Source organism: Ceratotherium simum, chromosome 6 (genome assembly GCF_057802395.1).
Source record: "Ceratotherium simum simum isolate JZ-2026a chromosome 6, ASM5780239v1, whole genome shotgun sequence".
Classification (NCBI taxonomy): Eukaryota; Metazoa; Chordata; class Mammalia; order Perissodactyla; family Rhinocerotidae; genus Ceratotherium; species Ceratotherium simum.
The window spans coordinates 40,304,537-40,331,681 of record NC_141905.1 but is presented as its reverse complement, the minus strand read 5'-3'; the positions used below and the strand labels follow the sequence as shown (position 1 = coordinate 40,331,681).

The 27,145-nt window shown below is 37.5% G+C and overlaps 1 protein-coding gene across 1 annotated transcript in view; it reads right to left on the bottom strand.

The window, feature by feature from the left end:
• Window positions 1-27,145, bottom strand: part of SLC16A9 (solute carrier family 16 member 9) — a 57,272-nt gene that overhangs the window by 11,134 nt on the left and 18,993 nt on the right. Inside the window, exons 2-3 of the mRNA XM_014784961.2 lie at window positions 21,795-22,027; window positions 9,983-10,126 (exon numbers count right to left, since the gene is read on the bottom strand). Coding sequence (XP_014640447.1) covers window positions 9,983-10,126; window positions 21,795-21,990 — 340 coding nt within the window. The 5' untranslated portion in view covers window positions 21,991-22,027. The remainder of the gene's footprint in view (window positions 1-9,982; window positions 10,127-21,794; window positions 22,028-27,145) is intronic.

Here is a 27,145-nt window from a genome sequence, read left to right as displayed (position 1 = left end):
TTCTCAGCTTTTAATTCAGTAATTTTTAACAGAATAAATATCAATAAGTATAATCCATGTAATTAAAAGTTCCTTGGGGTCCAAAACAAGAGAGTGTAAACAGTCCCAAGACTATAAAGTTTGGAAACCACTGCCTTAAAACAATCCCTGTTCTCCAATCACTTTTTTCTTTGCTCGTTTGTTTGTTTTAATTTATTTTTTTATTGAGGTAACACTGGTTTATACCATTATATAAATTTCAAGTGTACATCATTATATTTCGACTTCTGTATCGACTACGTTGTGTTCACCACCAGAAGTCTAGTTTCCGTCTGTCACCATATGCATGTGCCCTTATACCCCTTTCACCCTCTCCCCTTCTCCTTCCCCTCTGGTAACCACCAATGTGTTCTCTGTATCTATGTGTTTGTTTGTTGCTGTTTTTCTTTTTTTTTATATCGTGGTAACATTGGTTTATAAGATTATATAAATTTCAGGTGTACATCATTATATTTTGATTTATGTATAGATTACATCATGTTCACCACCCAAAGACTAACTATAATCCATCACCACACACATGTGCCTAATCATCCCTTTCACCCTCCTCCCTCCCCTCTTCCCCTCTGGTAACCACCAAACCAATCTCTGTCTCTATGTGATTGTTTGTTGTTGTTTTTATCTTCTACTTATGAGTGAGATCATATGGGATTTGACTTTCTCCCTCTGACTTATTTCACTTAGCATAATACCCTCAAAGTCCATCCACGTTGTCACAAATGGCTGGATTTCATCATTTCTTATGGCTGAGGAGTATTCCATTGTGTATATATACCACATCTTCTTTATCTATTCATTCCTTGATGGGTACCTAGGTTGCTTCCAAGTCTTGGCTATTGTGAATAATGCTGCAATGAACATAGGGGTGCATGTATCCTTATGCATTCGTGTTTTCATGTTCTTTGGATAAATACCCAGCAGTACAATAGCTGGATTGTATGGTAGTTCTATTCTTAATTTTTTGAGGAATCTCCATACTGTTTTCCATAGTGGCTTCACCAGTTTGCACTCCCACCAGCAGTGTATGAGAGTTCCCTTCTCCCCACATCCTCTTCAACACTTGTTATTTCCTGTCTTGTTAATCATAGCTATTCTGATGGGCGTGAGGTGATATCTCACTGTAGTTTTGATTTGCATTTCCCTGATAGTTAATGATTTTGAACATCTTTTCATGTGCCTGTTGGCCATCTGTATATCTTCTTTGGAGAAATGTCTGCTCAGACCTTTTGCCCATTTTTTAATTGGGTTGTTACTTTTTTTGTTGTTGAGATGTATGAGTTCTTTATATATTTTGGAGATTAACCCCTTATCAGATGTATGGTTTGCAAATATCTTCTCCCAATTGTTAGGTTGGTCTTTTTGTTTTGTTGATGGTTTCCTCTGCTGTGCAGAAGCTTTTTAGTTTGATGTAGTCCCATTTGTTTATTTTTTCTATTGTTTCTCTTGCATGGTCAGACATGGTGCTTGAAAATATACTGCTAAGACTGATGTTGAAGAGCATACTGCCTAAGCTTGCTTTTAGAAGTTTCATGATTTCAGGTCTTACATTCAAGTCTTTAATCCATTTTGAGTTAATTTTTGTGTATGGTGTAAGATAATGGTCTACTTTCATTCTTTTGCATACAGCAGTCCAGTTTCCCCAAAACCATTTATTGAAGAGACTTTCCTTTCTCCATTATATGTTCTTGGCTCCCTTGTCAAAAATTAGCTGTCCATGGATGTGTGGGCTCTCAATTCTGTTCCACTGATCTGTGTGCCTGTTTTTGTGCCAGTACCGTGCTGTTTTGGTTACTATGGCTTTGTAGTATATTTTGAAATCAGGGAGTGTGATACCTCCAGCTTTGTTCTTTTTTCTCAGGATTCCTTTGGCTATTCAAGATCTTTTGTTGTTCCATATAAATTTTAGGATTCTTTGTTCTATTTCTGTGAAAACTGTTGTTGGAACTTTGATAGGGATTGCATTGAATCTGTAGATTGCTTTAGGAAGTATGGACATTTTAACTATGTTAATTCTCCCAATCCAAGAACATGGAATATCTTTCCATTTCTTTGTGTCTTCTTCAATTTCTTTCAACAATATTTTATAGTTTTCAGTGTACAGATCTTTCACCTTTTTGGTTAAGTTTATTCCTAGGTATTTTATTCTTTTTGTTGCAATTGTAAATAGGATTGTATTCTTAATTTCTCTTTCTGCTACTTCGTTGTAGTGTATAGAAACATAACTGATTTCTGTATGTTGATTTTGTATCCTGCAACTTTACCATATTCATTTATTATTTCTAAAAGTTTTTTGGTGGATTCTTTAGGATTTTCTATACACAAAATCATGCTATCTGCAAATAGTGACAGTTTCACTTCTTCCTTTCCAATTTGGATCCTTTTTATTTCTTTTTCTTGCCTGACTGCTCTGGCTAGGACTTCCAATACTATGTTAAATAGGAGTGGTGAGAGTGGGCATCTTTGTCTGGTTCTTAGAGGGATAGCTTTCACTTTTTCACCACTGAGAATGATATTAGCTGTGAGTTTGTCAAATATGGCCTTTATTACGTTGAGGTAGTTTCCTTCCATCCCCATTTTATTCAGAGTTTTTATCATAAATGGATGCTGTATCTCGTCAAATGCTTTCTCTGCATCCATTGAGACGATCGTGTGATTTTTATTCTTCATTTTGTTAATATGGTGTATCGTGTTGATTGATTTGCAGATGTTGAATCATCCTTCCATCCATGGAAGACATCCCATTTGATGATGGAGTAGGATCCTTGTAATGTATTGCTGTATTCAATTTGCTAATATGGGGATTTTTGCATCTATGTCCATCAGTGATATTGGCCTGTAATTTTCTTTTTTTGTGTTGCTTGGAAACCACTGCCTTAAAACATTCCTTGGTTTCCAATCATTTTTGATAAGACTCCTACCAGTGAAAAAATTCTGAGCATCAAATTCCATTATAAGCATAATAATTTTTAAACTAAATACCTGTACTACTAACAATTCAAAGCACAAACATTAGTAAAATATAATTGTTTCCCTTTATTTAAATAAGCAAAAAATAAATATATTTACTTCTTCTAACATTTAATTTCCACACCTTATGTTCCATTTCACACACCTCTGGGTGAGACCATAACTTAAGAGGCCTCTTTTCCCTCATCTCCTCACATCAAATCAGACATCAAGCTCTTATCACACCCACTGCCTAAATTATCAACCTCCCTCTCTCTCTCTGAACTGCCACTGCCTCATTTCACCTTCTCATCTTTTCTGATCTGAACTATGGCCTCCTAATTGCTATCTCAGCCTCGAGTACTCTTTCCACCAATCTATCTTCTAAGCTACTCTCATACAATTCTCATCACGTCATACTCCTGCAAGAAAGTTCATATAAAACCTTTTATCATCCAGCCTCTCTTACATACCATGCTTTGACATATTTGCAACTGCCCACATGACTTGTGCATTCCTTAAACAAATATCTACGAAAAGACTGCTATTATCCATTGTATCTCATGCTTCTGAGCATTTGATTTCCTGGAATATCCTCCTCCTATGACCCTTACTCCTCTTCCAACTTGTGCCTACCTGACCACATCCTACCTGTCCTTCAAGACTCAGCTCAAGCATAAATACCTGCATGAAGCCTCCTTCAACACCCCTCTCCCACACGCGTACATACTACATTAACACTGAACCTTAGTTTCATTTTATTATTGCACTTATTTTGTTGTGTTACAAGTTACATATTTACAAGTCTATTTCCCCAGCTAGACAATGAGATACTTGAAGGCAGGCTCTGTTTATTCGTGAGTATCCTGGTTCCAGGTCTGTGCCTAGCAAGGCGGGTGTGTTTTTAAAAAGTCTGTTGAATGAACCTCCCCACAGAAGTTATTCTACCACCTTTCCCCATAAATCTCATTTGAGTTCCCCAATTTTAAGTCACACTGGCTAATGTCAACGATTCCCATCTATTTTTACTCTAGCTGTCACACTTTCTTGCATTTTTCTCTTCCTCTCTCTGTCACGTTTTCTCTATACATACAACAAACACGCATACACTATATCTATGTATATATGTCTGAGTGTATACATATTTTTTAAAAATATCTTTATGTCTGATTTCCAATTAAGTGATGCCGATTTTTTTACTTAAGCTAGAAATTTTATCTTAGCTTAAAAAATACTAAACATTTTTTTATTTCATAATAATTTATGTAATAGGATAGTATCATTAGAAATACAGAATTAAAATTATATGGTTTAAAAAAAGATACAACTAATTTACAACTTTTATGCATTATAGGATGATGCTTTGGGCAAATCATGCTAAACTGCCTCATTTCCTCATTTTTCTCAATCGTTATCTATAAACTAAAAAACACCTAGAGCAATTAAACTGATAAGAGAGTTATAAGGAGAAAATATAACTGAAGTAAAATGCTGTAATATTTTAAAATGCTTCTAATTTAGAATACATAAAGCAAGCATCTCTAAGAAACTAGCATATGAATAAAATCATGCAAAATGGAATTTTGATTTTTTAAGAGGCATAAGCAATAAAACATTTGAAATCATGTACATATTTTGAAAAATGTCTATGAATTATTCTTAAATATCCTTTCATTATATACATATTTTTGTGTGTAACTGAACAGACATCTATCAAGCCCCTACATTTATATATGAAACTTTCTCCCTACAGTATTATTTTTATGAAAAGGAAACATTTTAGTAATGGTGCATTCTAATGTGTCCATCTTAAAAAGTGATAAAGGCAAAGTACAGAATCCAGACTCCATGTGTGGGATAGGGGTTATGGGAGTGACCGGGACTTTCCTGGTTTGGCCACTAGATGCCTCATATCCTGGAAAACTCCTTAGTCCTGGGTAAACCAGACAGTTGGCCACTGTGAGGGGGAAACTGTCTCTTGTTCATTTAGGAGAATTCCCCTTCTGTATGTTTTGAAACAAGCATTTGAGCGACCTCTTAGAATAGCTGAGCCAATATGATTTATCATCTTGACCAAAAGTTAAGATAGGCAATTGCATATAGTATTCCAGAAATATCTACTTCTAGAAATGAAATTGTGAGACTATAACTTAGGATTCTGAAAAAGATAAATAAGTTTAGAGCATCCAAATATAGGTACTGTATATGTTTCTAGCCTAAAACATCTATATGGAAAGTTAACAAGTTTTGGCAATTGGCTAGTTTTTTGATTGACATAGCTCTAAACTTCAAATGCTTAGCATGAGTACCCTGAACATGACATCAACTGGTTAAGAGCACAGGCCTGGGATCAGGCAGGAGTGGATTCAAATCCTAAATCTATCACTTACTGGCTATGTGACTTTGGGAATTTGCAACTTTACTTAAACTCTCTAATTCTTAGTTTCCTTATCTTTAAAACAATTTCACACGATAGTTGTAAAGATTAAGAGACAAAAAAATGTAGAAAATTTAGTACCTGTGCCTGGAATATAATAAAGTACTCAAAAACATACCCATTATGTTGATATATTTTTCACTTTTCACCTGAGTATTAACGGCATTATGTAGATATAGCCTCCGACTAATTAGAAAATCATAGTTCCTTATTATACTTGAACATCCATGAGAGAGAAAAGACTATCTTTAATGGTATAACCATTAAAAAAAAAACTTATAAAACTCTAACTGCTCAAGTAAATATACAGGAAATGACCTTTATCTCATTTGCTATAATTAGAATAGGAGAATCAGATTATCTGCGGACGTGGTTTACCTCCTCCCCAAGCTCAATGGCCTATGCAGATATTACCAAGAAAATGAAGGAAGAGAAAACTGAATTTTCCCAAAAATCGAGAAGAGAATATTAAGAAAACAATAATCAGGTAGCTAAATAACAATATATCCTGAAGAAAAGAGAATACCAGAAACTGACTTTGAGTTGTACTTTTCAGAAGAGCTAAGAGAAATTACTGGGAAGAAGCTTGAGCAATTCATTAAGGGCATATTTCTTGCACCCTCTTTTCCCACCCCATCCCCGCCACACCTTCTTTTTCCTGATTTAAGAAAGTTATTGAGAAAATAGAAGCCCATATTACCAGATTTGGCAGTATGGCTTATAATCACTTGAAAACTAGCAAGCTGCCATTTTATTCTAGCTACAAAAACCAAACAAGATAACATCATATTTTCAAGATGATATTTTTAAAAATATTGATTAAATGGTAAAACAAGTACGCCAGTTAATATACTTTAGGATTCCTTTGGTATTTTATATTATAATTAAACATACTATATAACTTTAATTTCTTTTACTATATTATTTAATCTTTTACTATATTATACAAATATTTCTGATTCAACAGACCTTCTTCAGTAGCAAAAAACTGCTGCTGTGGTCCTGAACTAAGAGGTCAGAAAGGAATTTAAGGGGAAGGGAACAAATATGTATTAAACACTTCTGTGTGTCTTTCTATATACATTATCTCATGAATAGTCACAATATCTCTGTGAAGTTATATTAGACCCATTTCATAAACAATAAAAATAGAAGCTCAGAGAGGTTGAATAATATTCCAAGGTCACAAAACTAATAATAATGGTTATGCTAGCTAATATTTATTGCATTATCTCATCAATCCACAAAACTCTATAATGTAGATGCTATTATTATGCTCAATTTAAAAAATAAAAAAACAGAAGTTAATAACTTGTCTAGAGTCACATAGCTGGCAAGTGGATAAGATAAGGTTAACCCACATGGTCCGACCCCAGAGCCTGCCTGTTAGTGCTTGCTCCTTCCTGTGTCATACTGTCTATCTTAAGAAAACATCGGGTTCATTCCAGACAAATGAAAGTACTTAGAATACAATTCTGCACAGAACTGGTGCTCAATGAATGTTATCATTAGACGGAATCTTTTTTTTTCTAGAGAACTCATAATACAGAAAGGAGAATGAGTTTAAACTGTGTAATAATTTCCTGTACTTCCTTTTCAACTGGATATTCTACTTCAAATGGGGACAGAATGAAAGTGTCATTGTTCATTTTTGTCCCATTTATTTATCCCTATACTATGAGCCTACTGATGAAATAAAACCCCAAAGAAGTCAACCATGGTAATAAGTGTTAATAATCTGCTAGCAGTAATCTGCTCACAGAGCCCCAATAATTACCAGAGTGAGCAATTTTTTATTAAATTTTTTTAATGATTGAAATTAAAATTTAAAAAATTATCTAAAATTACTGAAACTTTTAAAAAATTATTTTAGAATTATTGAAATTAAAATTAAACTATTGACTTTGTATTATTGAAATCCAACTCAACTCTTTTATTTATTTTATATTTATTTATATTTTGCTTGACTTTATTTAGTCCTCTCAAGACCTATGTGAGGTAGGTTTCTTAGTCTGCCTTCACAGATGAGGGGACAGTCATTCATGGAGATCGAGGAGCTTGCTCAAGCTCACAGAACCTATGTCTCCTGACCCAAAGCCCAGTGCTCTCTCCATGAGCTAACAATTTCCTCCTAGCCCCAGGGATTCAGAACCTATTGCCAAATCAGAGTTGTATAGTACAGTCTTCAGACTTGAGCCTGTTTTCTGACCCAGAATCACTAACTGAAAGAAAGACCGGGATTCCAGAAGGAAGAACATTGCAACAAACACTATGATAAATATATAAATAATGATACCCTGAATCTTTCCCCAAAGAGAATTATGGTCACTTATTTAGGTAATTGTACACTAGAGAAAGTGGGATACCTTTTGAACATTGTTGGACACAGGGTATGAGATGGCATTATTAACTAGGGGCCTGAAGTGTTTACATGGCCTCCCCTTAGAGTGGGGTCATATGGGGGCCAGGTAATATATGGGATCATGGCCCAGGTCTGGCTCACAGTGGGTCCACTGAGACCATGGACTCATCCTACAGTCATTTCCCCAGTTCCTGATATTTATTCAGAGCATATGTACATGGTAGTTGGGATAACCCCCTACATTGTTCTTCGGCCAGTGGAGTAAGAGTTACCATAGTGGGGAAAGACAAGTGGAAGCCCTGCAACCCCACCGCTACTAGCAGTAGACAAAAGAGTACAACAAAACTGATATCAAATCCTATCTAATTAATTGAATATCATGGGTTCATGGGGGAGGGGGAACAGGGTTAGCTATTAAAAGTTTCCAACAACATGAGCCAAATCAAAATCAGTTTCACAGGTTGGTAAAGCTCTCCACTGCGACAGAAATTGTGAAATTTAATTATGGGAGTTAGTTAATTTTGTCTTTTTCTTTCTATATACCATTAGATATTCTTCCAAAACAATCAAATGTATATAAATCTTAGACAATGTAAGATAATTTTTTTCTTTTAAAAAATTCATTTTTATCTACAGGTAATACAAATGCTATGGTATCATTCACTTTTCACCAATTATTAAGTCAGTGACAACTTTGGATAGGCACTCACAAAAGCTATATACCTTAACCTTGAAAACATGTGTAGGAGGAAAACCCCATGAAATTTTAAATGGGTAGTCCAGAGTTTTAGGGAAAATGCCCAAATCATACCAATGGCATAATGATTCAATTTTCTATTAAAAAGGGGTTTGTCCTAAAAGGAATAATCCAACGTTCATGCATAATCGCAGATATCTACATTTTTATTTTTATGATTTTAGAAAAGAATGCAAAGTGATTATTCAAGGAAGACAATCAAATTTTACACCAGAGATTAATATATTTGCACACACAGGTTCAAACTGTATTAAGCACTATAGGGAACATAAAATATCAAACACAGACTACCTGTTCTCAAAGCACTAACAAGTGACCTGTTTATTTAGATTAAGATCTGAGTAGTATTTGGGTATGCAGTTAAATATAAAATAAACTTTAAGAGTTCTAAAAGCACTAAAAATAATTACAAGAATGTAAAAGAGGTCAAGATCCAGTGCCAGATTGAGTGGATTTAACCCCAAGTCTGCCAGCTATGCGGCTTTAGTTAGTAATTTCCCTTCACTGGGCTTCACTTTCTCTCTCTGCAAAACGGGTTCATGTGAAGATTAAACGAGATCATATAAAGCACAGAGCCTAGCACATAGTAAATACTCAATGAATATTAGCTTCTATTATTTTTATTATTTATTATTGGGGAAATATTCCCAAGTAAAAAAGAGGAGTATTGGTAGTCAACAAAACTAAGTTCTTTCAGACACTGAGAAGAAACTTTGAAAGCTGGACTCATCGTTTTCAAATTCCCTCCCAACAGCTCCTAGGAATACTGAGTCTGGCGACATTTAACATTGACTACCTTTACTACAATACATTACGAAAGCATTCTCCCCAAACTGGCAGTGCCCTCAGGCCCTGAACCCTCTACTCTTTCCTCTCCTGTAACCAAGATCACCATCAATCATGCCTCCACTCAGTTTTCCTCACTCATGCCTTATTTTTAAAAAAATAATAATCATTACAGGCTTTAAAATCTACCCTTTACTTCTGCTGTGACTTTGTGATTGGGGCCCTGGCTACAGATGCTGTGGAACAACAGGATGTTTTGAACACAAACAGCTCAACAGAGCCCTGCTTACCGCCCCATATGAAAGGGACCACTTCCTAAGTCAGTGAGAAGTGACAGATGTCAGGGATATGTAACTTGCACGCTCCTGCCTCTCTTCCTTTTCTATGCTACAGAGCAAGTGCTGAAATGAAAAACCTCCCTGCGCCTTGCAAGAAAACATAATATGCATTGTTAAAACACGTTTATCCTTTCAAATATTTTGATTCAATGGGTGGACATTTTACTAAAGCAACAATTTTTGGTGAAGTGGTCACTGAAAATAAACTATGACTGAGCATTTTCACTCCTTATATTAACTGAATAATAAATATAACACTGGCAAAACGATGTTTAACTCGCAAAGCTTAGAAAAGTTATGGTGACCAGGTTTCTTACCTACAACAATGCCATAGGAAAAAAGCAGAAAGTAGATATTGGGGGCAAAACTGCTCAACATTAGGCCTCCAGCCACCATGAAGCCACTGAAGATCGTCACAGGTCTTGCTCCAAAAGATGAGACACAGAGGCTGCAGACGGGACCTAAAATAATAAATGAAAACTTTCACTTATTTAACAGTAACCTCCTTTCCATAATCATATTATCTATCCATCCCATCACAAGTTTAAAATGATTCTTTTCATCATAAAAAGACAACGATAATAACAAACATCTACTGTGTATTTACTATGTGCCAGACACTAAGTGAGATATTCACATAAACAATCTCTTTTCATTTTAATCTCACTGCATTCCTGGAAGGTAGATACTATTCTTATCCTCATTTTTTTGATAAGGAAATTAAAGCTTCAGGATACTAAGAACACATAGTTAAGAAAACGGGGTTCTGGAGTCACACTTTATTCAAATTCAAGCTCTACTCCTTCCTTGCTAGCTGTTGGATCTCAGGCAACTTATTTGATCTCTCTGTGCTTTCGTTTCCTCATCTGAAAATTGGAATAGTAATAGTACCCACCTCATAGTGTAACTGTGAGGACAAATGATAGCACAGATGTAAAGCTGACCACAAGGCCTGGCATAAGTAAGTGCCCAATCAAGGCTTGATTGCTCTTCAGCAATGACAGTGGCGGCGGCAGCTGCCACTAGCACAGTAACAGAGGAAGAAGTAAAAACCCAGGTAGTCTGACTCCTAAGCCCACCTTCTTATCCATCCTACTATTCTGAGGAGTTTTGTTTCCTGCATATTCCATGCATCTTTCCTACCCAGAGCTCCTTTCCAACACTTGATGATTGACTGAATACAACCAATAGCAATCCTATAGAGGCATGGGAGGTGGAGGATGAGGTGGTTACTCCTCGCCTAGAGAATATTCTGGCAGGTGGGGCCAATGCCTCCACTCTATCCACCCAAGCATGAGTCTGTCAGTCAGTACCACTGTCCTACATTCCACGGTTAACCTGGAATTTTGAGGAAGAAGTGCACCATTGACTGACAGGCGAAAATGACTGTTACCTGGACCTGTTCTATGCACAAGTGGGCAACTGCTCATGTAATAGGGTTTAAGTGATAGTGAAATTCTTTCCCACTAGCACTGTACCTGGAAAGCATCTATGACTACAGAGCTTAGTATATTAGAAATAAAAGGATATTAAGGGTAAGCCCAATAGTCTCATTTACATGGAAGGAAACTGAGGCTCAGAGAGGTTGTCCATGCCCACGGTAGAAGAAAGAGCCCAACATTTGAAAGCAAAGAGAAACACACCTTAATTGAGTTGACAACAACTTTTCGAGGCACATATTATTATTCCCAATTTTTAAAAAGCACACTCACCAAGATGGTTAAGACAGACAATAATAAGTGTTAGCAAGGATGTGGAGCAATCAGAACTCTCATAAACTGCTGACATTATCTCCTAAAACTGAGCATAGCACACTGTATAATCTGGAAATCCCACTTCTATGTACACACAATACAAATACCTACAGCAAAAGTCATATACATAAATGTTCATAGCAGAACTATTCATAGTAGCCAAAACCTAGAAACCCAGATGTTCATCAGCAGTAGAAAGTATAAGTAAATTCTGGTATATTCATACAATGGGCTATTGTAGGGCAATGAGAATGAATGATCTACAACTACACACAGCAATGCAGATGTATCTCACAAACATACGTGGAGTTAAAGACAACCAACACAAAAAAGTACACATTGCACAATTCCAATTATAAAAAGTACAAAAACAGGCAAAATTAATCAACAGTTAGAAGTCAGGATAGTGATTATCTGTGGTAGGGGGGTAGGAAATTATAACCAGAAGGGAGCACAGTCCAACTTGCAGGCTACTGCTAATGTTCTGTTTCTTGATGTGAACGTGCTCATTACATGGGTGTGTTCAGTTTGTAAAAAATTCATTGAGCTATACTCTCATGATATGTACACTTTTCTGTATACATCTTTTACTCCAATAAAAAAATTTTTAAATAACCTCAAACAGAGAAATGATGTAATCCATCCACAGTCTCATTGTTAGTAAGTGGTAGTGCCAGGATCTGATGACCCCAAACCCAACATTCTTGCCAACACTAGAGAATCTCTTAAGTGCATATTTAAGACCAGGTTATGATGGCCATCCCACATTCTCCCTGGTCATGAACTGGCCCTTGCCATTCCAAGTCCTACACTGTGGGCTAGTACAGAAGAGCAGACTGATATAGGTATATGACAGAGGGGAATATTCTGTGTCGGTGTTTTAAAAGGAAAATCCATTTGAAAGCCCAAACTTATCATCTAATAGTTGAGCTGTCTGTATACTCAATGAGAAATACTAAGACACTTCAAAAGTAGAAATGATTTTAAGAGCCAAATTTCATAAACAGATGTCTGACATCATAAAGGCATGACCTTTCTCTGTTGTTTACCAAATTGCATTGACATTGCGAGTCAGTGTTTACAAATTTAACCATCACAGTGGAATTGAAACACACAGATTATTACTGGCATACTTGAAAAGTTTCAAGTTTCATCCTCAAAGTAGGACTTTAAATCTATGCTTCTTAATGCACATTAACTCTACAAGGCAACCCAGAGTTTGGGAAGCTGGGGGTGGTATGAAGGGTAATAATTCTCACAGCGTGTACTAAAAAAAATATTTTATAAAATGTATAATATCATCAATTATGTGATAAATTCTTAAATCATTTTTGCCTAATACGTGATTCTTTGAAAAAAAATTAAGCTTAAGGAAGAAATGAGCAGAAATTCTTTGACAGATGAAAACAGCAAAATGAAAACTTTTTAAAAATTCTCTACTTTCACACTGCCATCTGCTGCTTACGTAGGGAAAAATATCTCAATGTCAAAGGTTAAAGACAAAGAATTTTAGAGCTGAAAGAGGCCTCGGAAATGGTCCAAACACCTCATTTTTAAGATGATGAAACTGCAACTCAGACAGATTACGTGATTTGACCAAGAATCCATAGCTAATCAATGGCAGGGCTAAGGCCAGAGTCAGCCCAGCATTCTCCCCAATTAAGAATTATTTCACAGCAACTAGAAGGATGTGCAGCTATGACATACAACTATCTACTGGGGCTTTGGGGAAAAAAAAGGAGGAGGACTGGCAATAGATGTTAGCTCAGAGCCAGTCTTCCTCAGCAAAAAGAGGAGGATTAGCACGGATGTTAGCTCAGGGCTGATCTTCCTCACAAAAAAAAAAAAAAAAAGAAGAAGTATTTCACTCAATACCTTAATCTTTTTCTAGAAATCAAAATATTAGTAAAGAACATCAATGTACTTTTGTCAATATCTTACAGCCTAAGTAGTTCTACGAATTTATGGCAGATGAAAACATAACACATGCTCATTTTGGAATTTAAAAGTTTAGAGCAGATTATTTTATTCCCATCCTCAGAACCAGGGTATTTCTAGATTCTATTTACATAGATTTAAACCACAATTGCCCCATATTTCATCAATAACAATTAAGGCAAAGTCTAACTGGAAGTGACCATTAAGTCACATCTGAAAACATGACACATTTCTATGTTTAGCTCTTTGTAATAACAAGCAAGGTCTCTAAAATGATAGACCACAAATCACTCCTCAGTGCTCAACTATTTTTTTTTCTTTTTTTTTTTTGAGGAAGATCAGCCTTGAGCTAACATCCATGCCAATCCTCCTCTTTTTTAGCTGAGGGAGACCGGCCTTGAGCTAACATTTATTGCCAATCCTCCTCCGTTTTTTTTTTCCCCTTTTCTCCCCAAAGCCCCAGTAGATAGTTGTATGTCATAGTTGCACATCCTGCTAGTTGCTGTATGTGGGACACGGCCTCAGCATGGCCGGACAAGCAGTGCATCGGTGCGCGCCCGGGATCCGAACCCCGGGGTCACCAGTAGCGGAGCGCGTGCACTTAACCGCTAAGCCACGGGGCCGGCCCCTCAACTAGTTTTAATTCAAGAGATTAATTAAATCAAAGGACTCCTCTCAGGGGAGATCTCTTATGATGCTTCAGGTCTTTTACTTTGCAGAAGGGACTTTTGGAACAAAAGTGAGTTAACACAATGTGAACCAGTGATTTCACACCCTGGGACCTGAAAATTTTAGAAAAAAAGTGGGGAAGAAGCTTCATCATCTGCTTCCCAATTTTTTACTTTAGCAAGTAAAGACATTTTTTTAAATGTAATAACCATCTATTATTGCTGTCATTTCATTAAAAAAGAAGAAGGAATATTTTAACAAGGAAATAGCAAGAAGGATGTAATTTCAGAATAAAATGCAAGACTGTAAGAAGATAGTGGGAACCTTACACACACACACACACACACCACATAGCATTGCCTCTATATTCATGTCACCTTCAGTGAAAATTTTTCTTGAACTTACAGCTGTATGTGTATTGGTGTTTAGGAGCCATTATTACTTTTACTACCTTCTGTGTGGGAGATTAATCTTGACCATTGGGTTGAACTGAAAATCATGGGCTGAATTGTTAAGTACCAGAGCTGGCAGTCAGCATGGAAGAATGGTCTAAGGATGACAGATGGCGGTGTGGGGAGCTAAGAGGTGAGCAGCTCTATGTTTTCCAGGTGGTGTGCAGGGCTCTTAGAAGATATTCTACCCTCCTGCACAGTGGCCTGGCAACATTTTTGGCACAATGCTGACACATTCACTCAAAAAAGGTAAGAATCTATATATTAGGGAGTAACCCTATAAACCCAAGTGAGGAGTGAAGAAAAAGGAGGATAAGGATGGTATTTTGAGCATTTCAACCTCTTAAATGCAAAACAAAACAAACAATATAAAATAATTTACTAGCCATCTGCACATCAGACTGACTGGATGTAATTTTCAGCCAATGAGAGTAATGAAAACTCCAGCTGAAAAAATGTTTTGTTATGATCATGGGTGAATTAGAAAATGAGAAGAATGAATTGTTATAAGGAAGTCAGAAAGATCTACAAGTGATGAAATTGTTTCCTTCATCCTTCAGGGTAATTTGGGAAGAAATAACAGTTAAATTTTTGCTGGATGTTAAAATTAGCATGGAAGAAGAACGCACTTCTTGAAATTAACAAGTATGTTAGTTAACATTATATTTAAGTCTGCATTAATCAGACAAAATAGTACATATTTGATCATTGTCCTTCATTCACTATTTGCTAAGCATCTATTGGAGCAATGCTGCATGACAGAAATATAAGGAGTCACGTATTTAAATTTTAAACTTTCTAGTAGCTACATTCAGAAAATAAAAAGAGGTAAAATTAATTTTAATAATGCATTAAATATTATTTAATATTAACAAATAAATTTAACCATAATATAACCTAATACATCAAAAACATTATTATTTCAACATTTCAATAGCATTAATGGGATATTTTACATTCCTTTGTTTTGTACTATCTCTGAAACCCAGTGTGTATTTGCTACACTTATGGCACATCTCAACTCGAACCAGGCACATTTCGAGTGCTCAACAGCCACCTGTGGCTAGTGTCTACTGTATCGGACAGCATGGCACTGAGTCTCATACCGTGGCGGAAGAGGACACAGAGAAGACCACACACAATACAGGACACCAGAAGGCAAAACAAACACACATCAAAACCCAAGGCCACAGGCAATAAGCACCAAAAGAAAGGTTCCGATGGTGTGTTGGGGATTTCAGAAAAGGGACAGCACCATGGGCCAAGGAACTGGGCTTTGAACCGGGCCACGAGCGTGGTTATGTCAACAAAAGGGATGAAAACACATTCTGAGTGGATGCAACAGAAACATAATGTGGTTTTCCAGTTTGTAATTATTATAGGATAGCTTTGGGAAACAAATTATTCCCTTTGGGAAATAAATCAGCTTCCATGCAGGTCCCTCTCCCAGAATGTTTCAAAGAGTCCCGAAAGTGGTAGGATGGCCAGGCCTGCAGCATTGAAGCCATGTAAGTAGGCTGATGGTCCAGCAGAAATAAAACGTGCAGTAACCAGGTTGTGTGCCTGCACGGCAGCAAGGATTTCCTAACAGTAGACCAACTGGGGCCATGAGAGTCCCACCCCTCCACCTTAACAATGCAGGGAGCCCAACAAACCAGCAGGTTCCTCACTCCCTGCTCCTGCTGAGACCTGGAATTTCAAGTTCATCTCCCCAAGGAAGAGAAAGGCACTAAGGAGCTGCACCCACTCAAATCCTTGATCTCATATATATTGACTGTCTTGCTTGTTGGTTGGTTTGGTCTGGTGATACATAGAGATAGTGGAAAGGTTAATCAAAATCCCTAGTTATTCTTACCAATTCTGGAACTGCCTAACACACTGAGAACTGGCCAATGTAACAGAATCTCTGTGGAGGCAGAAATTCAGTCCTGCTTAAAGGAGTTAACAGTGCTTGGGGGTAAAATTGCACAGATATGCTCAAACCCAGCTCTGCTAGCACTCACAACTCACTCAGAAGGCTGGGTTGGCTATACTGACTCACTCTATTAACCTGAGGATAGAGTTACTGACTCATGATCAGTTTGAAGACCTTTGCAGAATTAAGGACAAAAAAGCGGGGGGGGGGGGGGGGGGGGGAGGTGAGCGACACGGGACTGTTAAATCTGCTTTGAGTACAAAACTACAGAACAAAAGATCTCCCTGCTGTTTCAGCAACTCTGTCGTTTGAAAAGTGGCCCTACCCTTCTCCTTGAATTTGATGAATGACATCTAACCAAAGAGTGCTTTAGCTCATCTTAAAACAACACAAGGCCATGACCGGCCTCTAGTTCAGTTACTTTCCATTCCTTCTGTATAAATCAAGTTTCAACCAGAGTAACAGAACCAGAAAAAGATATATATTAAGAGATTTATTGCAAGGAATTGGCTTACGTAATTGTGGGGCCTGGCTAGACAAGTACAATATCCATAGCGCAGGCCATCAGGAAGGGCAGGTTGGAACTCTCTGGCACAGGCTTAAGCTATAGCCCGCAGGCGGAATTTCTCCTGGGAAAGTTCATTTCTGCTCTTAAAGCCTTTCAACAGATTGAATCAAGTGTACCCAGATCATCCAGGGTAATCTCCCTTACTTCAAGTCAACTGACTATGGACTTTCAGCACATCTGTAAAATACCTTCACAGCAACACCTCCACTAGTATTTGACTAACTGGGGAATAGAGCCTAGCCAAGTTCACACTGACCACCACACCTCCCAACACAATCCCTCCTTCTCCAGCCAAATGTACTCTACCATAACGTGTCATCTGCAGTGCAGACTCCAGGCCTTTGCATACAAGGACTCTGCACAGACTGCCCTCTCCCTGCTCATCCTCCTTGCACAGCCCCTCCTCTCTTCTGGCCCATTTCACAGCCTACCTCTGTAACACTCCAGAGATTGTCTTGCCCTTCTATTCTCCTTGGGTTTGTGAAGTCTCAAATGATCGGTAACATTTTTTTTTCTGTCTCTTCCCTGAGACTACAAATCCCTTATAAGCACAGATGATGTCTTCTATCTTGGCATCTCTAGCATAGAGGAGAGGAGACTTTAAAGATGTATGTATTGATGGTGAGCTTGTTCACAACGTATAACCCAGGGAGGCAGGATCCTTGATACTCAGCTTTATTCATCCCAAGGACCATCTGGACAAACAAATAATTCAGACAAGAGGAAGAAGTATTTCCTCCTCAATGATTCAAGTTTCAAAGAGAAGGAATTAAGAATTAAGATTATGAACAGTGTGAAGTTCATAATTGCATGTCTTGCATGGTTCTAATATGCTACGTTGACCTACTGTCCAAATCTAGGTTTGTCAGAGACAAGGGGTGGGCATTTAAACTCCAGCTGCTTAGGCACAATCGTGACAAAGTTCCAGCTCTCCCTCCTGCCCATCCCCCTAGAAATGTCTTTGCCTTTCATCCCGAAGGGTCCTTTTCTTTCGCGGGTTTCACAGTTTGGTTGGAACTGCTTGGGAGAGTAATTTTATTTGTGGGTGATTCTAGTTCTCTAATAACTAATATTTGTTGAGCACTTACCATATGCCAAACACCATCTCTATTATTCTACACAACGATCATATAAGGTACTTTGGTTGTTTCCAATTTAAAGATGAAGAAACAGGCTTAACGGGTTAGAAACACCGGAGCTCGGGTGCCACTCTTCCTCTTCGAGAATGTGCTTCATCTTGGGTAGGTCACTAAACCTTGAGGACAATAACACCTACCTCAGTGGGTTGTTATGAGGATCAACTAAGATCAAGTAAGTGAAAGTGGCTAGTATTGAACTTAAGGGACAAGTACACGAAAAGTAGAATTTGTATGCTGCTTAGTAAATGTACTTATTCTGCTCTGCCTTGTTCAATTATAAAGCTCCAGAGGTAGGATCACAGAACTGGTCAAGGAGGATCCCGACCAGGCCTTCTCTGGACAAAATTGGGTAAAGAAAATAACTCGTGTTTCTCAGATATGATATGGCCTGCCTGTATCAGAATCATCTGAGGAGCTAGTTAAAATACAGATTCCTGGAACCACTCCATCCCAATCCCACCCACTGATGGGTAGGAAACTGGCTTTTTGGACAAGCTCATGTAATTCATATATAATCCTAAATTTAAGAGCAACTGTATATATATATATACACCATGTTTTATCAAAAAGATGTATGTATGTAAATATGTAGACACATATGTATAAATTATCTTTTATCAAAAATGTCCATTTACAGGTTTTTTCACCAGAACCAGGGTCATTGGACACAATTTATTTTTCATGATTTACATGGCGTAAGCAGTGCCACACCTAAGCAGAAACCTACAGTAGTTCCCTTTGTAAATAAGTCAAAGCAAACTATATATCAGAGAATTATCAAAAAGTGCAAGATTGAAATCTAAGTACAGAGGGTTTAAGCTAATGGTAGTTCCCAACTGAAAATCACTTTTAGGGATTTAAAAAAATTCACATATCTGGGCCCCATCATAGACCAACTGCATTAGAAAGTCTGAGGGTCAAATCCAGGGAATTATATGCTGAAATTTTCTACAGATGATTCCAATTATCTCCCTGGTTAAGAACCACTGATAACCATTTGGGTTACCAACATGAGATATACTTTTTCCATTTCCAAGGTAATATTGATCTGCTTGTTTCTTTGTGGAACAAAGGTGTCCACAAAATAGAGAATTAATGTGGCTCACATACTGCTAGACACCTCTTGCTAATACTATATTACCATAGGTTTCAGGATCTGTCTCTTAATTTATGCTATGAAGAGCCAAGGGAGGCCAATATCACATATGTTCAGTGGACTCTAACTAATGTGCACACACACATCCATAAGTGGTAGCTCTTTAGCCATCATTTTTTTTCCACCACTTCCTCATTCTTGAACTCTTCAGTCTCCTTATTCTATCTTAACCTTCAAAAACTTTGATTAACTGCTCCAAGTATCTCCTCATCATGGCTGATGACACTGAAGTTAAGTGACCTGTTTAAGGTCACTCAGCTGAATAGTGGTAGAGCCAGGACTTGAATTAGCCTCCAGCTTCAGCCCAGTGCTCCTCCCAGTCCTTGTTCTCTCCCCTGGACTTCCACGGAATGTTGTGTCTCTCCAGCCCCTACAGGCAGAGCTGGCCTCACGGGCTCGACACCCATGCAGTTGTACAGGGCTCAGCTCTTAGAAGGGCCCGTACTTTGTTTACTGCTCTGCTGTTGCTCCCTTGAAATTCTTAATTTTTTTAACCAGGAGCCCTGCATTTTCATTTTGCACCTGAGCCTACAAATTATGTAGCCAGTCCTGCCTACAAGTGAAGGGGGCAGCTCATGGTCCTTGAGACAGAGTGACCATCTCCCCAGGAACCTGGAGACAGTGTAGAGCTGCAAGCTCAGTTTTCAGAGTCCCAGCCTCAGCTCTGACCACCAGTGCCCATCCGTCCTTAAGAAGGTCTCAGCTTCCCTGAACCCTCAAGTCCTACCTGGACAGACTTCATGAAAACAAGCTTTGTTCTCCGAGTTTGTGCTAATTGAGATATCATTTCAATTATCCTTTAACCCTTGCTGGAAGGTGAGATAATTACTTTCTGTTTAACTTAGTATTTGCTAATAGAAATGGTGACTAATTGAAAAACATTAAAAAATTCTCTCCTGTTCAGGGCCAGCCTAGTGGCGTAGTGGTTAAGTTCGTGTGCTCCGCTTTGGCGGCCCGGGGTTTCCAGGCCCAGATCCTGGGTGTGGACCTATGCACCACTCGTCAAGCCATGCTGTGGTGGCATCCCACATACAAAATAGAGGAAGATGGGTACAAATGTTAGCTCAGGGCCAATCTTCCTCAGCAACAGGAGGAAGATTGGCAACAGAGTGAGCTCAGGGCCACTCTTCCTCACGCACACACAAAAAACTTTCCTTTTCATACCAGATCATTTTCTAGAAATCAGTAATTTCAGATCCTTTTATTAACATATCAGTTGTCATCCACTTGAACTTTGACAGTTTTACAAACAATCCACATTTTGAAAAACTCTTTTAAATAAATATTGGGCAAACGTTTCCTGTTTCTCTTGAGCTCATAATGACAGTATTATTTTCATTTGTTTAGTTATGTTTAGTTATCATATCTGACAAGGCCAGATGATCCAGCATTGTTTTTCAAGTCTTGTTTTTAATTTAACAAGGTAATACATCAATTGGAAGCAACTGTTTTTGTTTTGTTTTCTTCTACGAAGTCCTCTTTAGTGATCAGGAAAGACAACACATTTAAAAGAAAGAATAGCTAACGCATTTGTTTTCATGAAATCATTTTAGAGCTGAAAAATACCTTATAAATCACCACATTCAATGTCCTTATTTTCTCCATAAGAATCGAGACTGTAATTTGCTCAAAGAATCCTGTCAAGTTCATAGCACACAGGAAGAGACCCCAGGGCTACCGACCCCATTTAGGTCACCATCTTAGTACATTTGTGCTTAAATAGTTTCAAGTAAGTTAGACTGATGATCACTAAATATTACTGCAAAGCTCAAACTATGACTTCAGAAATTCAAGTGTGATGTGATTTTAATCCTTAAAAGGAAAATAAAAACTCCTCTACTGTTTTCTCTAAAGATGATAGGAATCACTATTACATCATATGTAAACTCTTATCAGGAATATTACTTTTGGAGACATCATATAAAGTTCACACAAGATATGTCACATATATCACATACATATCACTATATTAAAATCCTTAATAGTATCATCATTGTGAGATGAGACTACACTTGCCATATCAAATTGTTCTTATGAAGGTGACATAACTGTAGGACATGTGATTTGATCACAGTGTAACTGAATCGGAGAGGAGTAATTATGAATCATATAGGAACTGCTTCCTGGACTGCTGAACATCATTTTGTCCTCTGGCCATCAGCATTCATTGGACATACCTGGATCACTGCCCTCATCTCCTTGCATCCTTCTTACTCATGGAAGTATGTGTGTCTCTCTCTAGACCGTGAGCCTCTTAAGGGCAAGAACAATGTGTTTGCTGCATCTTTTCATATCCAGCATCTAGCACACTGCCTGACACATAATAGCAAAGAAATGAATGAATGAATGATTACTACCTTATAGAATACACAGATTTATTACAGTGAAAGAGTGGTTCTATAACCTCATTGAAGGCAGGAAAATATGTGTTAATACATTAAAAAAAAATAGACTCCTATGCTTTACACAGTGTTAATGATGCAGCAAATGTAATTAAACAATTAATGAGTAAAGAGAAGCATATATTTATCCACTTACTTGCAAGCAAGCCAACTCCACTTGCAAGGGATCCGACCCAGGCTGTTTTTCCTTTCCCTTCACCAAAGGCGTCGAGCCACTCTATGTACAAGACTCCAACAGCTAACGGGGATCCATAACACAAAAACTGAGTAAAGAAGGAGACAAGCACGATCACCCAGCCCCATCCACCATCAGGAGACTTTTTAAATTCCATTGTAAGGTGAAACCAAGGTGGTGTTTCTCTGTAGGTCCTAAACAAAAGAAAAGAAAAGCACATTTTGAGTGTGGTAGGGCGCAGTATTTTGGATTAAAAATACCTCCTCCTAAATTAAAACAGAAAAGAGGTTCTCTAAAAATACACATGGAAAAGCATAAGATATAACTGACATCAAGTTAACTTTAAAATTTTTATTTATGATTTGAATAAGTAATATATCCAGGGGATTCAAAAAAAATGTTTTAATTATAAAAAGGCATAGAGTGAAAGTCTCCTTCCCAATCTTGTCCCCACACACCAGGTTCTCACCCATACCCAATCAGAGGAAATCACTGTTTTGGGCTTCTTGTCACAGGTTGAATTCCCAAGGAAGCAGAATCTTAGCAAGAAAAAGGTTCATTCGTAGTGATCTCTTCCCATGGAAGGGAATAGACAGGGAGGGAGAGGGTAAGCTCCCGTGCAGTGTTAAGGAAGCGGATTTCTAAAGCTGGGATGACCCTTCAGAGTTGCCCTGAGTTGGGTGTAGGGAGCTGGCCCTCGACACCTCCATGTTGATCATTCACTGGATGCTGGCCACCCAGGAAGAGGGCATGACCTTAGGTGAGGTGGCTCTCTTAGAAAGAGGCGATCATTCCCCATAAGGGCTGTCAGCTGAAGGCCATCTGCCAGCAGTGCTCTCAGCTGCTGGGGCAAGGAATCTTTCATTTCTGAAGGGGGTCTGCAGGGGAACTGGCAGCCCATCACAATGTTCACCAACTTGAACATTCTCCCAGAGTTTCTTTATGCATACATAAGCAAAACAAAGCAAAAAATCTTAGATTTCCCTCTTTTTCAACAAAAAGTAGTGTATTATACATTCTATTCCAAACTTTGTTTTATTCACTTAACATCCTTGGAGATTTTTCCCTATCAGATTTTTCCCTATGTTCTCAATGCAATGAGAACATCCTTGGTCTTTTTTTTCAATAAGCACAAAGCATCTCACCATATAGCTGTACACTTGCTTGTTTATTTATTTACTTACTGAACAGGCAAAACATTCATACAGTTCAAAAAAGGAAAAAAGGTATACAGTCTATATCTACCTATTGCCCACGTAACTCCCATATGCTCTGCAGGTAACCAATGCTTCTGGTTTCTTTTATATCCTTCTAGAGGTTGTTTATGCATACATAAGCTAACTCAAATATAGATTTCCTCTAAATTTTTACACAAAAAATAGCATGTTATATACATTGCCACGTGTCTTGCTTTTTTTCACTTGACAAATGTCTTGCAAATCTTTCTCATCAACGCACAGTGAACTTCCTCATTCTTTTCTTTCTGCTGTATTGTGTCCCAGCATAGGGCTTTCTTTTAATTCTTTAACCAGTCACTATGGCTTCCAATGAAAAATAATGCTGCAGTGAATAACTTTATATATACATATATCTTTTTGCATATATGCATATCTTTTAGGAGAAATCCAAAAGAGGAATTGCTGAGTCAAAAGGTATGTACATTGTGGGCCGGCCCTGTGGCTTAGCGGTTAAGTGCGCGCGCTCTGCTACTGGCGCCCCGGGTTCGGATCCCGGGCGCGCACAGACGCACTGCTTGTCCGGCCATGCTGAGGCCGCGTCCCACATACAGCAACTAGAAAGATGTGCAACTATGACATACAACTATCTACTTGGGCTTTGGGGAAAAAAAAAAAGGAGGAGGATTGGCAATAGATGTTAGCTCAGAGCCAGTCTTCCTCAGCAAAAACAGGAGGATTAGCATGGATGTTAGATCAGGGCTGATCTTCCTCACACGCACACAAAAAAAAGATATGTACATTGTAATTATAATTAGTATTACCAAATTGGCTTCAAGGGATTGAAGCAATTTATATCATCCCCAGTAATTTGGGGTGTGTTGTGAAACTTCTGGATTTTTGCCAATATGTTGGCTTCAAAACAGTATTTCATCATAGTTTTAACTTGCATTTCTCAGCATTCTCTGAATGCTGTGTATGGTTTCATAGGTGAAAAGCCATTTGTAATTCCTATCTAATTCTTGGGTATATATGGGTGTATTTCTGGATTTTCTGTTCTGTTCCATTGATCTGTCTATTCACTCACCATTACCACATTAGTTTAATTACTCAGTCTTTTTAATATATTTTAAATTCTAGTGGGGCTACATTTCTTCCATCTCTCTCCATCATTGCGCAGTTTTTTCAATTCTCTTGGCTCTTCTTGTTTACTTTTAAAAATGTACTTCAGAATCAATTTGTCCAGTCTTAAAAGAAGTCTGATGGTGTCTTCATTAGGATTGAATTAAATTTATAAATTGATTTAAGGAAAATCGATCCTTTTATGATGTTGAGTCTTTCTATCCAAGAACATGGTGTGCCTTTCCATTTGTTCAAGACTATTATTGTTTTTTTGTTTGTTTATTGAGGTAACATTGGTTTATAACATTGTATAAATTTCAGGTGTACATCATTATACTTCTATTTCTGCATGGATTACATCATGTTCTCATGTTCATCACCCAAATACTAATTATAATCCATCACCACACACATGTGCCTAATTATCCCTTTCGCCCTCAAGTCTATTATTGTGTTCTTAATGTTTAAAGTTTTCCCTAACATTTCTTTTTATTTTATCTTTAGGTATTTTATCCTTTTTGCCAATACTATAATTGGGGTTATTTCTTTGATTTCTCTTCTGTTTGTATGTGTAAAAGCTATTGATGTCTACATGTTAATTTTTTATCCCACTACCTTACTAAATTCTCTAGTTTGCAGTAGATTTTTGGATGATTCTCTTGAGTATATACAATATACAATACAATACAGTAATAAAATCATCTACAAACAGTGATAGTTTTACCTCCTTATTTTGAATTTGTATACTTCTTTTTGTCTTTGCCTTGAAGAGGGCAGCCAAAATAAATGTTAAATATTAAGAGCATACATCTTTGTCTAGTTCCTGACTTTAGTGGGAATGCCTTCAAATGCCATGGTGCTGCCTGCGAGGCTTAGATAGATTTATTTCAGAAAGTTAACAAAACATTCATATTTTTCTATTTTTGAGTATTATTATAAAGAATGCTTATTACATTTCATCAAATGCATTTCTAGTGCATAGGGAGATGATTATGATTTTCTCCTTATAACTTTTAATGTAATAAAATCTGTATTTTCTACTATTGAACCATCCTTGAATTATTGGATTAAATCTTCCTTGGTTAATGCCCTATTTTGATTATGTCAGTCTATTTGGGGGGAGAATTTTTAAATTCATAAGAGAGATTTGTCTGTTTTTGTTTTTAATTTTTACTAGGTTTTGGCACCAAAATAACATTTAAAGAGAATTTGAAAATGTTCCTTCTTTTGTAAGTTCTGAAACAGTTTACATGGCAATGGATTTGGAGGCCCAAGGCCTGAACTCCCTGGCCCCAACAGGGCTTCCTACTTAACCTATACCTTCTATGCCTCTTCACCATGCCAGGTTTACAATCAAGTTCAACAGAGCCTTCTTGGCCCATAGATTTTGCCAAGCCATTTCCTTGGCTGTGGTTTCATCAAATAACAGGCAAAGACAGTAGGAATATCATTCATCCTTCATGCATGTCCCTAATTAGATGGTGAGGCATTTAGCTCCCTTAAGAGAGTCATAGTTACACCCATCAATTTACCTGGGCTTCAATAAATTTATTCACTTTGACATTCAGAGCACTGGGCAAAAATAAAATCATCTCCTGCCACAGGCCTTCATAAAAATTAATAACTTCAATATTTCATAAGTGAATATTCAATATTTAATACTTCATATTTCATACTGAAAGATGCTACAATTTGTGCAAAACTGTAGAGTCCAAAATCCAGTCTCTCAGACCATGATTATGTTAGCAGACAGAATACTCCAAATTTCCAAATATCGAAATCTTTTGCAGTAATCATTATGTCCCTTCATCAGAAGTTTACTCTCTCCAGTACCTACACTATTGTAAAAGTAAACAACATACTTCTGGTCTTTCTAATGATAATTTAGTACTTTGCAATTCCTGTTCAGAATCTCTTTTAAAGAAAATATAGTCTTAATTCCCTAAACTATATAATACAGCCAAACATCTAATGAGACTAAAACGTTGTGTAAAAACTAATGCATATGAGATTGTCCTTCATTTAAATCTTCAAGTTACAGCACTTCAGGAAAAGTACACTTTTACATAGGTAAAGCACCAGAATCACAAATAAAGCCAGCATTTTCTGGACAGGGCAAGGTGAGCGAAAGGGTGTGGAGTATCTCCCTTGCCAGTTTTCAGACTTAAGTAGACAGAAACGCCTGCCTTGCCTTGCTTTGCCTTGGGTGACATTTCAACACATAGGACAGGAGCCAGAGAAATTCTTCTCACAGTAAATATTTGGGAGAGCAAAACTTTGAAATACAAAGCTCCCCTATATAGCAACTCTGACAAGAAAGACAAGTTTTTATAAAGAGTTGGCTAACAGCTTCTGACCTTTAATTGTCTCATAGTTTGAGATACATGTAGTCTCAGTAGAACCTGGTGAAAAATACCATTTAGTGATTTCTTGTTTTCTGTCAGGGCAACACCTTTCTCCTGTCGTTTCCTCTATTCCTTAGATGTCTCTCACCTGCTATTTCTCTGATATTCTGTATTCTGTAATGTGATTTCACAAATAGTCTGGTCTTCACTTCCCCCTCTTTGTAATGGTACCCAATCTCCTTTGGGGAACTTGGATCTTCCTTATGGGTAGACGGTGGGACTGTTAATTTTGGTTCCTTGATCTTGACCCATATAGTGGTACCTGACCCAAGCAAGGCCATCAGGACCTCTCTCCCAGGACCCTGAATCTTGAATGAAATGCTATAATAAAAGAAAAATATTTTGAGTTTATTGATCCCAATGATAGTGCATTGTAGAGACTCTCTTTCGGTTCCTGCTACTTTGACTCCCTGGGAATACCCAAGTCTGGTTTCTCCAGCCTTCCATTTCATTCTTTGAGCTAACCTAGTAAACTTGTTGAGTTAGCTGGTATTCGTTTATTTTATGTGGAACAGAATAAACATATTGTGAGTATGCAGTAATTTCAAGTTGATTATTTTAACCATCAATACCCTACTTGGTCCCATTTGGGTCAAAGGTTAAGCTTAGG